Below are 14586 nucleotides of genomic sequence, written 5' to 3' on the forward strand. Positions count from 1 at the left end.
GCCATTTGCAATAAAACCGAGGTGACTCTTTTCTTTAAAAAAAAATAAAAATAAAACAAAATTTTACTTCCTTGTGCATTATAAAACCGCAAGTCGGTTAGCAACGATACAAAAGTTTTTCTTTTGGAAGAAAATTATTATGTTGTTAATAAATTAAAGTATGCTATTTTTGCGTTGTATTATAAACGAAACAGATTGGATAGTTCTTTTATGTGAACATTATCATTATGTACTACATTTCGAAGCCAAGAAAAAAATTACAATTTGTTTTTGCCCTCTCTACTGGAAATTATTTTTGGTTCCGTCACTGCGTGGGATATGTACCTTTTTATTTTATTAATTATATATGCATGCCCGCTAATACTCAAAGCCAGGTCTCTGTGCTAATTTATTTAGAGTAAAATTAAGTTGAAGTCAGATGATTTATGCCCAAAGCATTTTAGTAAATCCGTGAAAAATGTATCTTCGCTCTAATAATTAACACCAGAAAAATATAACCAGAATTGATACAAATGTCAATTAGCCATGATTTCAAAAAAAGTTTTTGTCAACCATGGACTCAACTTTGTTAGCTTCTTTTTCTCTCTCTCTCTCTCTCTTTTTTTTTTTTTTTTTTTTTTGGGTTTTATCATCATTAGGTACTCATACCAACCAACACTGACGATAATAATAGGGATTTGAGGCACATGGGCGATAATATAATTCACTTGAATGATGACAAACAACACTTAGTACTTGATTGTGAAGCTAAGCTGTACTGATCTTTTGCTAATATTTTTGTAAACCAAAACATTTGTTTTTTGTTACCAGTAATCAAATGTACAACCTTTTTACGAAAAATGTGCTCTAGATTATTAGTACGATGCGACGTGCGAGGATTCCAACTTCTAATCTAAATAAAATATGGCCCTGTTTGATAAGTCAATTTAATACTTAAACTTAATGGATTCACGCCGTCTGATAACTAAAAATTGAATATCTGAATTAATTAAGTAGCACTGAATTTTTTGGACAGAACTTGCTCTCAAAATTAAGTGATGAACTATTCACTTATCACTGAATATGATATACAAACACAAATGTATTAGATTTAATATTTAACAAATCAATAACTTAATGGATTCAGATTTCAATTTTATCAAATGCATCCTAAGTTTAAACTCGCAATTTTACTGTATATAGGAAATTTTTTTTTTTTTTTGCCAAACAAATCCTACAATTAACTCGGTCGGTCGGGAAGCAAGTAACTGCTGTAAAGAAAGCTGGCAAGCGACACGTATGATATGATGGCAGCAGTCAAAGATACCATGATAAATTACGCCACGCATCAATCAATTAAATACATAAAAGGATTGTAATCGTAAAATTGATCTTTCAGGTTACCATGCTGAATCATGTAAAAGACTCATTTCTCAGGAAAGTTGTGATGAGACCTCGATCGATTTGATATGTCTACGTCTAAAGATGCGAGATAGATGTAAACATTTCATGCTTACCAGCAGAAAATTAAGGAAAAGGTTCTTGGATTTGCTAATCGTAACTCTGTTTCATCATGAAAGAAAAGATTGAAAGATCAACAAACAGAAGAAAAGGAAAACGGAGCCGGACCGGGGCGCAGTTTGGGTGGTGGTAATAGCTTAGGTGGCCATGTCCATGTGGGAGTGGGACAGCAAATTGACACCAATCCATCCATATGAGAAAGACGCCAGCATGAAGACAAAGTGCTATGCAACGCCCACAAAACCGCCCCATCGATGGCTGATTAGGCCTAGGAAGCCACTAAAGCTACCACCATCATTACATTACATATATATATATATATATATATATTTTTTTTGGCTGTCAAAATATCCTCTTGTTGCGTCCGGCAGTCCCCCACCCTATGCGTTTTTGTAGTCTTCTTCTTCTTCCTCCGACTTTCCTAACCAGTAGTAGCATAACTGTATCAAAGAGTCAAGACACAGAACAAACCGACTGACAACAAATGCCATAAATTCCGGTCCCGCTTTTGCTCTCGGACGGAGCTTATCCCTGCATGGCCATCCAATACCAAGGCACATTAATTTTTCCACATGCACCACCATTAACTCTATCCCTCAGCATCAAGTGATACTTCCAAATTTTCACCTATTTATTGTACTTTGATGATCAAATTTACTAGTGCTTCATACGGCTGTCACAATACTAGTACAGAGATTCTTTTAGCAGCAGACGATTATTTTTTAAAAAAAACAGACAGATAAATAAACTTTGAATAGTGGAATTTTTTCTTTTTTTTTTTTCTGGGGAACTTCGTGTTATCATTACCAACCAAGAACGTTTCTACATTTTACTCATGTCAAAGCAACGAGTCAAAAATGATTCTTCTTATCATAATCATCAGGGTTTTAAACTTACTTAAGCTAGTTCATGACTCCGTAAATATTTCATGATGTGTCCGTAGATTTACACCATTCTTTACCAGAAGGATGTGGCCACCATCATATCGTAGATAAGTCGTCCGATAGTTTCTTGCGTTCTAAAGACGTGCAGCATTTACAGTCGTCCAATTTGTGCAGCATCATCTCAAGATTCTTAAACACCAGGCCCCATTACATTTTCAGCAGAATGGTTATGCCTCTACGTATTGTACCATTACTTCTATTCTAGGCTCTAGCCTGCATAGTTCTCGTTGTTCAATGCTTCATATGCCGACCAGGCATTTTCATGTTTGTTGTTTAGGATTTCTTTTGTATTTTTTCTTCTTCTGTCCTCTTGTAAATGTCTTTCTTCTCTTCAAATTTCTAACAAAATCGACTAATTGCAGGGCGCCAACGTTATCCTCGTTGCCTAGGACCCATGAATTTGACGAGTCATATTGCATTAAATTTTCTGGTTCTGAAGCTCTTGAGTTTTACAGCTAAATTCTTCATATTCTTTAGGATTGTTTTAATATCTCGAAGGCGAAAATGAAAACGATTTTTATTCTATATCAGAAAGAAGTCCAGAAACCGGCTAATTGTCAAAAGAATTGTGTAGACAGGAAATAAAAGCAGTAGAAAAATCCTAGCCCCACAACCGCCAAAAATTAAATCATGGGCAAGGATTGAGTTCAAAAAATTGTAGAAACATGTGATTTAAATTAAAGCCAAAAAAAAGAGGACAAATTTAAGGTCTTGGGATTCTTTTCTTTTTTTCGTCTGATTTCCCACCAAAAAAATGAAAATGGCTCTCTTTATCGCGAGGAAAAGCAGGCCTTTTATCCTCTCTCATTCTGGAAAAAGTACTCTCCTATACTTGGTTTTGGCACTCAACCCGAAAGTAAAAGAGCAAAGAACAAAAAGAAAAGCTCTGATTCTAAACCCAGACATCTTCCTTTAAAATATCCCCTTTGACCCAATGCCTTGTTTCAAACCCTGCGGCCTCCAATTCTTTCCAAGCCCATTCTCAGAATCCCACATCACTTTCCCCGACACCAGTCTTGAAATTTGACTCGTTTCCTCACTTCCTCAACTTCTTCTTGTGTTGTTTATTCATCTACTATATTAATCCTTGCCTGCGTTCATTTGTTTGAGCTTCAATAGATGCATCAAAACAGAAAAATGTGTTCTTTGAAATAGTTTACTTTGAACCCAAAGAAGCAATCTTGACATGGAGAGACAAAGATTGTACATTTTCTCCTTAATCTCGTCGGCATTGTTTTTGCTGTCACAAGGGATCGTCAGGGCTACTCTGGTGGACAATGACAAGCAAGCATTGCTTGATTTTGAAAAAAAGCTTCCCCATTTGAGGTCTTTGAACTGGGACGAGAACTCTCCAGTTTGCAAGAACTGGACTGGAGTGAGCTGTAATGAAGATGGTTCAAGAGTAATATCGTTAAGATTACCCGGGGTTGGCTTTCACGGCCCTATTCCAACAAATACACTTAGCCGTTTATCAGCATTGCAGATCTTGAGCCTCAGATCCAATTTCATCAATGGAACTTTCCCTTTGGACTTGGGTAAACTTAGGAACCTGTCATATCTTTATCTTCAGTTTAACAACTTCACAGGTCCTCTGCCTCGGGATTTTTCTGTTTGGAAAAATCTTACTGGTATTAATTTCTCTAATAATGGGTTCAATGGCAGCATTCCCTCTTCTATTTCTAGTTTGAGGCAGCTTAGTTCTTTAAATCTTGCTAATAATTCACTTTTGGGAGAAATTCCAGACTTGAATTTGCCTAATTTGCAGCTACTCAATTTGTCAAACAACAATCTCAGTGGTGCTGTGCCTAAATCTTTGCAAAAGTTTCCAAAATCTGCTTTTCTTGGAAACAATGCATCTCTGTTGGAGTATTCTGTTACTAGCTCACCTGCTGTTTCACTTCCTAAAGAACCAATTTTGAAGTCTAAGAATACTGGGAAATTGAGTGAGAGGGCTTTGCTTGGAATCATAATTGCTGTTAGTGTTCTGGGGCTTCTAGGTTTTGCTTTTCTGTTGCTTGTTTGCTTGTTAAGGAGGAAAATTGAGGATGGTTTTCCTGGCAAGCTTGAGAAAGGAAACATGTCACCGGAGAAAGTGATTTCCAGGAGTCAAGATGCAAATAATAAATTAGTTTTCTTTGAGGGCTGTAATTATGCATTCGATTTGGAGGACTTGTTAAGGGCTTCTGCCGAGGTGTTGGGGAAGGGAACATTTGGTACTGCTTACAAGGCAATATTGGAGGATGCAACCATGGTGGTGGTGAAGAGGCTGAAGGAGGTGGGAGTTGGAAAAAGGGAGTTCGAGCAACAAATGGGGGTGGTGGGGAGCATAAAGCATGAGAATGTCATCGAGCTAAGAGCGTATTACTACTCAAAGGATGAGAAGCTTATGGTCTATGATTATCACAGTCAAGGAAGTCTTGCTGCGATGTTACATGGTATGTTCCTCTCTTTTGTCTTCTTGGCCTTGATTTGTTAACAGTTAACATATAAGATTTCTCTGTTGCATGCTCAAAGAAAATTTGTGAACTAAAAATGGTCAATTGGACTGTTGAAAATTTTACTTGATTTTGCCAACACATTATACCTGTTAAAAACATGTGAGGTTATGTGATTCTGCGTACCTGCAAGCTTTTTCTGTAATGCAACTAGCCATTTCCTCATTGAGCATTGCAAATGAAGTTATGAGCTGAAGGAAAAATGACAATTAGGGACTGGATCTTCAAATTTCAAACTGTCAAGTCGCATTCCACCAATTACTAATTTTTATGTGACAGCTAGCTGTAGGTGGAATGGGGGCCATAGGGCCATAGCTATAAGTTGGAATGTTTTTCAATATCCTCTTTCCAGCTTGGACGGTTATTTAGCCTACAAGAAGTCGAACATGAGATCGTGAGTGGTTTTTGTGGGTGGCCTAAAATTGTGATGCTAACAGCTCTGTGGGGCAGGGGAATTGTATTGTACTGATCGATAGTGTCACCATTCTGTGTATATTCCCTTACCTACTTTGGATAAGCATATATTTTTCTCAAGCCAAGCACAATCGCTGGTTTCTTAGTCTTTTTATTGCTAGCGTGTCCGTTTGAAATTAGCTTCACTGTTCAGATTACGCTAACGTGTCCACTCGACATTGGTTCCTTTACGCTAATGTTGCCTGGTTTTAGCTTGACTATACCCCTAGATGGACCACTACTTGGGAGATTATTGTTCAACAAGGAAGATTGTCTGGTGCATGTAAAGACAAACTTTATAATCCTAGAAGCTGTCAATAATTTTTCGAGTTTGAGCCAATTGATTTGGTTAATATTCAACAAAATGCAGATAAATTGATGTTTTCTTCTTGTAGCTTTCAGAGAATTAATCTCCTTTGTTTCTGAATGCAATATAAACTGTACTGTGGTTCTGGCTTTCCGTGTTTCAGTTTTTCTGTAAAAAATTAGAAGCGATTCTATCGACTATGAGGTGCGGCAAGCCGCTATGAGCTGCAAATTATTTGTGTGCTACAGTCTTGAACAAGTTTTGAGACTGCTTTTGAGCTTGATTCTCACAGGTCATTGAATATTATGTTTTATCTTCACAATACTGGGTAAATACGAGCAAGTCTATGCATGAACCTTGTTGGTTTGCATTGCTATTGCCTCTAATATGCAATTGGAAGATGACTTGGGTGACTGATTTTAATGGCAAATGTAATGTTACAGGAAAAAGAGGAGAAAACAGGCCTCCTTTAGATTGGGAAACCCGACTAAGGATAGCCGTTGGTGCGGCAAGAGGCATTGCTCGAGTCCACATTGAGAATGGTGGAAAGCTAGTTCATGGCAATGTCAAGTCCTCCAACATCTTTCTCAACTCTCGGCAATACGGCTGCGTATCAGATCTTGGTCTGTCAACAGTGATGAGCTCGTTGGCCCCACCAATCGCTCGTGCTGCTGGTTATCGTGCCCCGGAAGTGATGGACACTCGGAAAGCAACCCAGTCTTCTGATGTCTACAGCTTTGGCGTGATGTTACTTGAGCTCCTCACTGGCAAGTCACCTATCCATACGACCAGTGGGGATGAGATTGTACACCTGGTCCGCTGGGTTCACTCAGTAGTTAGAGAAGAGTGGACAGCAGAGGTGTTTGACCTGGAGCTATTAAGGTATCCAAACATAGAGGAGGAACTAGTGGAGATGTTACAGATAGCTATGGCATGCGTGGTGAGAATGCCGGATCAGAGACCTAAAATGTCAGAGGTTGCTAAAATGATTGCGAATGTCCGGCCAACAGCTATTCGAAATAGATCATCTGGCGAGCTGAAGAGTGGAAATTCTTCACAAACCCCACCGGTGGGGGTATCCGAGACGGATTTGTCAAGCTGAAGATAAGTGCCTAATCGTGTAACTCGATTCTGCAACACGATGCATCATTCTGCATCGTGCTGAAAATGTTCTGTTCACTGCCCGTGTGAATGACGACTATCCTTGAGACTTTACTAACCTATTCCCAGTTTAAGGTAGAGGTGGATTGGGTTGTGCATCGGTTAGTATCCGTGCCATTGGCACCTATTTTGATTTTCTTATTTTTGGTTGTACAATCGAAGTTTGGGATCGTCAGTTAATCATATTCACTCTCTTCACATGCCATCTTTGTTACTAGTACTTCGTTTACATGCAGCCCATGTTTCTGCAAATATTAGCTACAGGAGTCAGAAACTTTGGTTCTTGATTACAGAATTAATAACGTCGCTGATTAGCATCAGGTAAAAGGGACGTGCTTGTGTTTGATAAGTACATATTTGCAGAATTACATAATACTGATGGCTTTTTTCCTGTTTCATAAGATACGAGTCGGGGAATGGCATGAACACTGAGCAGGCGCTAGCTGAGCGCCGGAGTCAGACGCAGAACAGGTCATGAAAGAATTACAATCGATAAAAAAGGGGAAAGGACATCAGTTGAAGTCGAGTGTGCTGGTCAAAAGCATTTGTCGCATATTAATTAAGGCTAAAAGGGCAAAAAAAAAAAAAAACCAAAACTGGAGACAAGTCTTGTCAATAATAATATCCTTAAAATTTTCGTTTGGATTAGCTATTTTTTGGAGTGTTTTTAAAAAATTTTGCTGTAGCAAGAGTTTTTAGAAAATATTTTTAGAAAATATTTTGGGATATTTAAAGATAGAAAAGTTTCTAGAATATATTTTGAGGTATTTTTTAAAATTTTAAGAAAATTTAAATTAATTTTTAGATTACCTTTTAGAGTATTTTTTTAAAAATTTTTGTTATATTTGAAAAACTAGTTTTTGAAAAATACTCCAAAAATAGGGGATCCAAACAGATTTGTTTCTGAAGTACAAGGCAAATATTCCTACTACACCAAATAATTGAAAAAGTAAAAAATTAGACGGAGATCTAGTCTATTTGAAGTACCAAATAGCATTCCCTTGCATCGTGGACTTGGAGTATTAATAATTATCGATGATATTGCTTCTTATCCTTTCGAAAGCTATTGTAGCAAAATTATGTATCTAAAATATCAGGCAATAAGTTTATAGAAAAAAAATCATCCTTCCACTCATCTCCGTGCTTTTTCCATCCCTATATGTCAGGTTCAAATTTTGAATTTTGAATTTGACGACACGGAAGATTTTAAAAAAAATTCAAAGGTTCAATAAATTCATAGATAAATGTGATTTTCGTTCGTATTACTAATATAACCTTTCATTTCAAGGAAATTTGAAGATAGGCGAGTAAATTCATAGACAAGAACAAGCAATTTTTTTTTTCATCCATTAAAAGAATAACAAAATTCCCCCTAAAACTAATAATATGTTCTACATTCCTTAATGTATGTGTGAAGGTTCTTCCCCCCTCGTTGCCTCTTTTTCTTTTGAAGGTAATCCTCATGGTCCTTGGAAATATATGATGAGTTGTAAGCAAATTTGACCAACTTTCCTTTCAGCTTCCTCTACCATGTAAGTTCCAAATTCTTGTATTTTCTTTCCAAATTTTGTACCTTAATTAAATTCAATAATAACATACAGTTGTATTATACTATAAACATCAGTTAAAATTAACGGCATAATGCAATGATTATTTATACTGAATTAGTTGCTGGTAAGTAAAAATTCGACATAAAAATTATTGTAAAACAGTAAGATGCACAGTAACTTATCCACTTCTTTTTTTGAAATGAAAAGAAGATTTTTGAACTTGTACGTTTTTTGACTAACTTGTTTGTGGCTGATGAGTATAACATACAAATTGATAGTTTAAGATGACAAAAACGAAAATTAGAGATACTTTGGGGCGTATGTTGATATTAACCCAAACAGAAAAGATGTAGAAGTGGGACCAGCTGAGAGCTAGTAATCGCGTGAGCAATAGCATAAAAGATGAAAATGGTTTTTTTTTTTTTTTTTTTTTTTTTGTGTTTTGGGGGGGGGGGGGGGGGGGGGGGGGGGCTGCTGGAGAAGTGTGTAGTGCGGGGCTAGGAGTGGGGTGGGTGGAGTGCCGTGTATAGTCTATCTATAAAAACTCCAGTTTCTTTTACATTGAAAAATCCTCCCCTTCCAGATTCTCTCTCGTCCCATTTCCCGAAGGGCCAAAGGAGAGGATCTTCTCTCTGTAAGTATATCTCCAATCAATCACCATAAGTTTTTCTTTTGTGATTTTGTTTGTTACGGTGTGCGTGAGCGTGTAAATCTTTTTGTTTATGCTATGTATTTTTTATTGTGGTGGTTGATCTAGGGTTTAATTTTTTGAGGGAGAGGTAGGGTTTTTGCTGAGTGATGGCTTCCAAGCGGATCTTGAAAGAGCTCAAGGATCTCCAGAAGGATCCTCCTACCTCTTGCAGCGCTGGTTAGATCGCCCTCCATTCGTCCCCTTTTTTCCTTGTCATTAATCTATCTGTTTTAATTTTAGGAAAAAGATTGGATTTTTCTGGCGCCCTGTTTGTTTAAAAGATTCTTCCTTTACTGTTTAGGGTCTTTGTTCTTAATACCTGGATATTCTAAAGAGTCGGACTGGACTTTTTTTTTTTTTTTTTTTTTATCCTGCTTCTGCTATCAAATATCCCTCAGTTTTCTTGACGCTTATGCCCTCATAGAAAGTGCGTGTACATGAGAGACACAGACATGGCCTGTGGTTCGAAGCGGGCACGCATTCCTTCGTCACTTTAGAGAACCTACTGATATGAACATAAATCCAGTTTAATTTAATTAGAGACTATGAAGCATCCCATCAAGATCAAGCTTTGAAATTTGTAGCTAATGCATGTTTTCATCGTTTAAGTGCTTGAAATTTGATTCTTATGATATATGTTGGGGGTCTGGGAGGAAGCATATCTGTAGCTACAGTTTTGTGCAGTCAGAAAGATTTGCCATATGTAATGTGATTTTAAATATATGCAGTATGATGTAGAAGTCAAATGTTTTGCCCCAATGTGTATACCTCCCCCACCCCCTTTCCAAAGGTGAAGGAAAAGAAATTCAACTGAGAAAAAGAAAAGGTTGCTGCTGATTGTTGTTATGGATAACGTGCTGATTCTGGTCGCCAGGGAGGAGGATAGGGGATGGGGGGAGGGGTGGAGAGGAGGGTTGGGGAGGGGGGTGAAGATAGGAAGAGGGGAGGGGGAGAGGAGGAAGTGGAGAGGGAGGTGGTGCTGGGAGGGAGGAGAGAAGGGGGAACGAGGGGGGTAGCAGGTGGCTGGGGGTGGTTATGAAGGGGGAGGTGGAGGGAGAGATAATCTTTAAATTTTTTAAAAACGTTCCAAAAAATTTAAAATTTTAAAAACACCTCAATATACAATGCTACAGTAAAGTTTTTGATATATGGTGTCACAGTAAACTTCTTGAAAAGAACCCCGAAAAACACCTAATCCATATGGTCCCTTTGGTATTTATGTTTTGTGTACAAGTTTGTTCTTTTATCTTCAATATAGGTTTTTTGTGTTTCTCTAGGCCCAGTTGCTGAAGATATGTTTCATTGGCAAGCGACCATAATGGGTCCACCAGAGAGTCCTTACGCTGGTGGAGTGTTTCTTGTTACCATTCATTTTCCGCCAGATTACCCATTTAAACCACCTAAGGTACCTGAAGAGCTTGTCTGTTTTTGATGTATTTATTGATGGTTTATTGAGTGGAACAAGGGTTTTTTCAGGAACTGCAAAAATTTTCTCGGAAATCTTGCTCCCTGTGATGAAGATTCATCAGATATGCTGCCCTTATTGTTTTCGTACATAGGCTAATGCTATAGGCAGTTTGTGGATACCAGATATTTTATCTCTAATGTATCATACCTTCTTAAACTTACAGAATTGTTGTCTTTACCATGTTTATTATATTCATTTTTTCCCACATAACTAAGCTCAAAGAAGAATTTTTCAGTTGTTAAACTTTTGTTCACACAAGTTTAGTGCATACACATAGCAGCATTAACGCAAGTTTTCCTTGTGGGTTTCGAGGAATTCCCATATTCTTCATACTGTTTTGACAACATTGTATATGGTGTTCTCCATTATCTGTTCCTTGCAAAAACTCTTGATCTTTCCAACCATAATGAAGTTGCAATTGAAAAGTTAATGCTGTAGTTGCTTTTATTTGTTTCTTGAAGACCATCCCGTTGACTCGTGGGATGTTGTTGTACATGGATATTGTTATTGCTCAAGGATTTCAGTGGTTTTGATTGTTTTGGGATTACTTTTGTAGGTGGCTTTCAGGACAAAGGTTTTTCACCCGAATATTAACAGCAATGGAAGCATTTGCCTTGATATTTTGAAGGAACAGTGGAGCCCAGCTCTTACAATCTCAAAGGTGTGTGTTCTTTCTCAATTTGGTTTTTTCTCTTCTGTGAAAAAGGTGCCGCACATTTGTGTTTTAATTTCTTGATGAGGACTTTGTTTGTGCATGCAACATAGACTTGAAGATTCCATGGCTATTTTTCTAGTAATCTATAATACATTTCAAGAGATTCCTCTGCCTTTCTGTAGCAACCCTTCCTTTTGCTGAGCTGTTATGCATTTCTAGAGATTTCTTTTCCCTATGCATCGCTGTCATCTGTTTGAAGTTCCCTCTATATGCCTCTACATTCTGTGTCCCTTATCTGTTGCTATTGGGAAATAACTCAAGAAGAAACATGAATTAGTAGTTCATTGTCTGCTTAATCGTCTTCTTTTCACCTTAATTGGACTTTACCTGATTATTGGCTGCCCTAAGTTGTTTATCAGATTGGGCTTCGTGATCTATTATTGATTTGTTTTAAGCACACTGCAGTTGTGTAATTGCATCAGCTTGGGAGCTTTAAGCTACCTAATTTACTAGCACCTTATCCTGTGGGAATCTCTCAAGTGCTCTAAACATGATTATACATGTCGACTACATGGATCAATGCCTTATGGTATAAAACAAGAAAGGCTTTCTTTGAGTTACTACTCAGTGCTGCATAGTTGAGGAAATGTGGGCTAACAATGATCCATCAATCCCCTGGGACCCCTTCCTGAAGTAGGGAACTATCAATGCATGAACTGAATGAAAAAGTAATCATGATTGTTTAGATATTAGAAATTAGATGGAGAATGTTTGGTTGACTGACCGAGATTTTTTTTGGTTGCTTCCAGGTGTTGCTGTCCATCTGTTCTCTGTTAACAGATCCAAATCCTGATGATCCTCTCGTGCCAGAAATTGCTCATATGTACAAGACCGATCGAAACAAGTATGAGACAACTGCACGGAGCTGGACCCAAAAGTATGCCATGGGTTAGCAGAGCAGCTGTAGTAGCGTCATGGGAGGGTTCCTTTCCGTTGTGAAATTAAACTCTTATCTATGATATGGCCTGCAAAATGAAGTGTAATATGTTCTTTATATTGAGTGGACTGAAGAGAAAACAACGGAATCCTGCCTCAAAAACTCTCTTTCTGGTTTGTAATCTTTTTAGAATTGTTTAATCATGGTTATGTGGTTTGATCCTCAGTCTCCCGACGGAAAAGAGTAACGTTCAATTTTTGGCTCCTGGTAAACATAGACAAGACTAAATTGCAAGTTTGCAACGCACAGAAAAGGTTACTTCCGGGGAGACCTGGAGTTACGGGAAAGGGTTTGAACTTGCGTTGGGAATGAGTGTCTAATTGGGCGTAATCAGTTTTGGCACCTGATGGGACTGCAGTTGACATTAGGATGTGAGCATATTAAAACTGGGCTTAATGGGTCGAGATCAATTAAATCTTGCTCGCAACCTTGAATATTTTTTGCATTTTAAGCCTTCAAAATCTCCTTAAATGCCAGATCGATCGTTGAGATGCCCTGCATCTTCCTAACATCAGTTAGCAAGGATGTGCACCTTTTTGCACAAAAGGTTGTGCATCTGCTTGTGGATGCAATGTATTGGTGAGCAATTTATAAGAACTTGTGTAAAGGGCTCTAGGGCATATCTTGATTTGTGGTGGTGAGCAGGTCAAATTTAATCCTATCAAAAAGCATATATAGAGAAAGAAATGTTTGATTTGTGAGATTAGATGTTAAGCTTGTTGACTTCAGTGGAAAGGCAACCTAAATGTTTCTCGTCTTTATGGGAGAGAGGCGTGTGACTTAGAAAAGGAAAAGCGATCTTGCGGAGGGAATTGAACATTGGTCCAGTCCAATATGGCTTGAAAACGAAGCATTATCTGGACTATTGGTGTTTCGGGCTATTAGGCCTGGTTAGTCTTGAATGGGGGTTCAAAGCTAAAGAAGAATGGTTGTAATATGTTTGGTCAAAGTCAGATGGCCCAAATTCAGGTGTCATGTCTCTTGGAGGCTGGGAATTCACAACAAAGCACGCTCTAAATTCTTTTAGTTCCAGAAACACCTTGGGTTCAGATGGCCCAATTGGAGGAATTGTGGTGGGGATCTCTAAGAACGGTCCAAGTCTGGTATGAAAAATTTGATCCCATGCTGCTTCATCTACACTGGTGGTGGCTCCTTCAAGAGAAAACAGGAGGAGGTTGTGCGTGCAAAAAATGAGACAAGGAAAAATAGAGCAAAAAATCATGAAAATGAAATTCAAGCTTGATCCTTGGACAATGAAGTTGGTGTAACTGAAAGGTCAGGTTTTTGAATCAGAATCTCCTTTTGAATCTAAACAAAATAAAACATAACGGTGGCAACGAAGATATAAAGGATGTGAATTGCAAAAAGACGGTAAGAGTCATTTTTGTAAACTATAACTATGAGAAGCGAAGTGTTAGCTTCTTTTCTACTCATCCTTCCGCCAGTGAAAAAAACAGGTAGACGTTGGCACGTGGCAGCTCAGAAGGAGGCCACTTTTCAGATTTAATTCTTGGTGCCGCGTGCCAACCAACGACTCAAACTTTCCTTCTTCAAAAGGGCTTTTTTGTATGCCACTTTTTTGCTACGAAATTCCGCAGAACATATTATTATTGTATATTGTAGCCTTTCTTACATCACCTTTTGTTTTTGTTTTTTTTTTGAGTCAGATGGATAAACGCTAGTAGTAGTAGTAGTGTGTGGTGACTGGTGAGTGAATGATACAAGTGCACATCCAGTTTTTAAGGCCTCTTCTAGTTCTAGGTGGCCGGTAATAATACTTGTAGTTTTTATAGGTCTGCCATCCCCATATCCCATCTTCTCATAATGAAAGTGAGTCCAATTACAGTGCATGACACAAGACCACGAGCATCCCACTATGGCTACGTGTTCCCCCTGAATCTGTCTAAATTTTTACTTGGATCCCATGAGCATCTTTGGAAAAACCACAGGAAAAAAAAAAAAAAAAAAAACAGACTCTATAAGCATATCTGCCCACGTATGTATATATATCTACAGCACTGGCTGGCTAATATGCCAACTAGCTAGACTCGTTATGTATCCTAATAAATGGATGGGCCACAATTATCGGGGAGCATAATTAATTAACCATCTTCGATGAGTTGTGCATATGCCTGGTACTAGCACTCATTCATAACTCCCGACAATAAATACTACAACATACATACATACATACATACATACATATATATATATATATATATGTGTGTGTAAAACTTGAGTTTCATACAAATTTAAGTTGAAATTAGTTTTCATACATTCAAATTTAATTTAATAGCGGTGCATCATACACTGCTATCAGTATATCAAAAATTAATCCATAAACAAGATCGTCAACGCTTTTTTG

At 37.9% G+C, this 14586-nt stretch overlaps 2 protein-coding genes across 5 annotated transcripts; both read left to right on the forward strand.

Moving 5' to 3' along the window:
• The first annotated feature begins 3215 nt into the window (after nt 1–3215).
• Nucleotides 3216–7504, forward strand: LOC113706255 (probable inactive receptor kinase At4g23740). 2 transcript variants are annotated; one of them, XR_011820683.1, is made up of 4 exons: nt 3216–4879; nt 6143–6961; nt 7097–7181; nt 7263–7504. XR_011820683.1 is itself a non-coding variant. In XM_072064049.1 (2 exons), the coding sequence occupies exons 1-2, from the start codon at nt 3631–3633 to the stop codon at nt 6799–6801; spliced, it is 1908 nt and encodes a 635-aa protein (XP_071920150.1). In that variant the 5' UTR covers nt 3216–3630; the 3' UTR covers nt 6802–7060. The 2 variants fall into 2 exon arrangements, 1 of the variants encoding a protein (XP_071920150.1); XM_072064049.1 differs by lacking the exons at nt 7097–7181; nt 7263–7504 and having other exon boundaries at nt 6143–7060.
• A 1401-nt stretch (nt 7505–8905) lies between these two features.
• On the forward strand, nt 8906–12386 carry LOC113706737 (ubiquitin-conjugating enzyme E2 10). Of its 3 annotated transcripts, none has more exons than XM_027228693.2 (5): nt 8906–9044; nt 9168–9278; nt 10379–10506; nt 11126–11230; nt 12034–12386. In XM_027228693.2, the coding sequence occupies exons 2-5, from the start codon at nt 9209–9211 to the stop codon at nt 12175–12177; spliced, it is 447 nt and encodes a 148-aa protein (XP_027084494.1). In that variant the 5' UTR covers nt 8906–9044; nt 9168–9208; the 3' UTR covers nt 12178–12386. The 3 variants fall into 3 exon arrangements, with proteins under 3 accessions (XP_027084494.1, XP_027084495.1, XP_027084497.1); XM_027228694.2 differs by having other exon boundaries at nt 8907–9044; nt 9184–9278; XM_027228696.2 differs by having other exon boundaries at nt 8934–9044; nt 9194–9278.
• Nucleotides 12387–14586: the final 2200 nt, after the last annotated feature.

Source organism: Coffea arabica, chromosome 8c (assembly GCF_036785885.1).
Source record: "Coffea arabica cultivar ET-39 chromosome 8c, Coffea Arabica ET-39 HiFi, whole genome shotgun sequence".
Lineage (NCBI taxonomy): Eukaryota > Viridiplantae > Streptophyta > Magnoliopsida > Gentianales > Rubiaceae > Coffea > Coffea arabica.

What these genes read in the sequence shown, in the direction of transcription:
- LOC113706737 (XM_027228693.2), top strand. Translation starts at nt 9,209, where the DNA reads ATGGCTTCCAAGCGGATCTTGAAAGAGCTCAAGGATCTCCAGAAGGAT. An exon ending in TCCTACCTCTTGCAGCGCTG is followed by an intron (nt 9,279 to 10,378) that starts GTTAGATCGCCC and finishes GTGTTTCTCTAG; the next exon opens with GCCCAGTTGCTGAAGATATG. An exon ending in ACCCATTTAAACCACCTAAG is followed by an intron (nt 10,507 to 11,125) that starts GTACCTGAAGAG and finishes TTACTTTTGTAG; the next exon opens with GTGGCTTTCAGGACAAAGGT.
- LOC113706255 (XM_072064049.1), top strand. Translation starts at nt 3,631, where the DNA reads ATGGAGAGACAAAGATTGTACATTTTCTCCTTAATCTCGTCGGCATTG. An exon ending in TCTTGCTGCGATGTTACATG is followed by an intron (nt 4,880 to 6,142) that starts GTATGTTCCTCT and finishes GTAATGTTACAG; the next exon opens with GAAAAAGAGGAGAAAACAGG.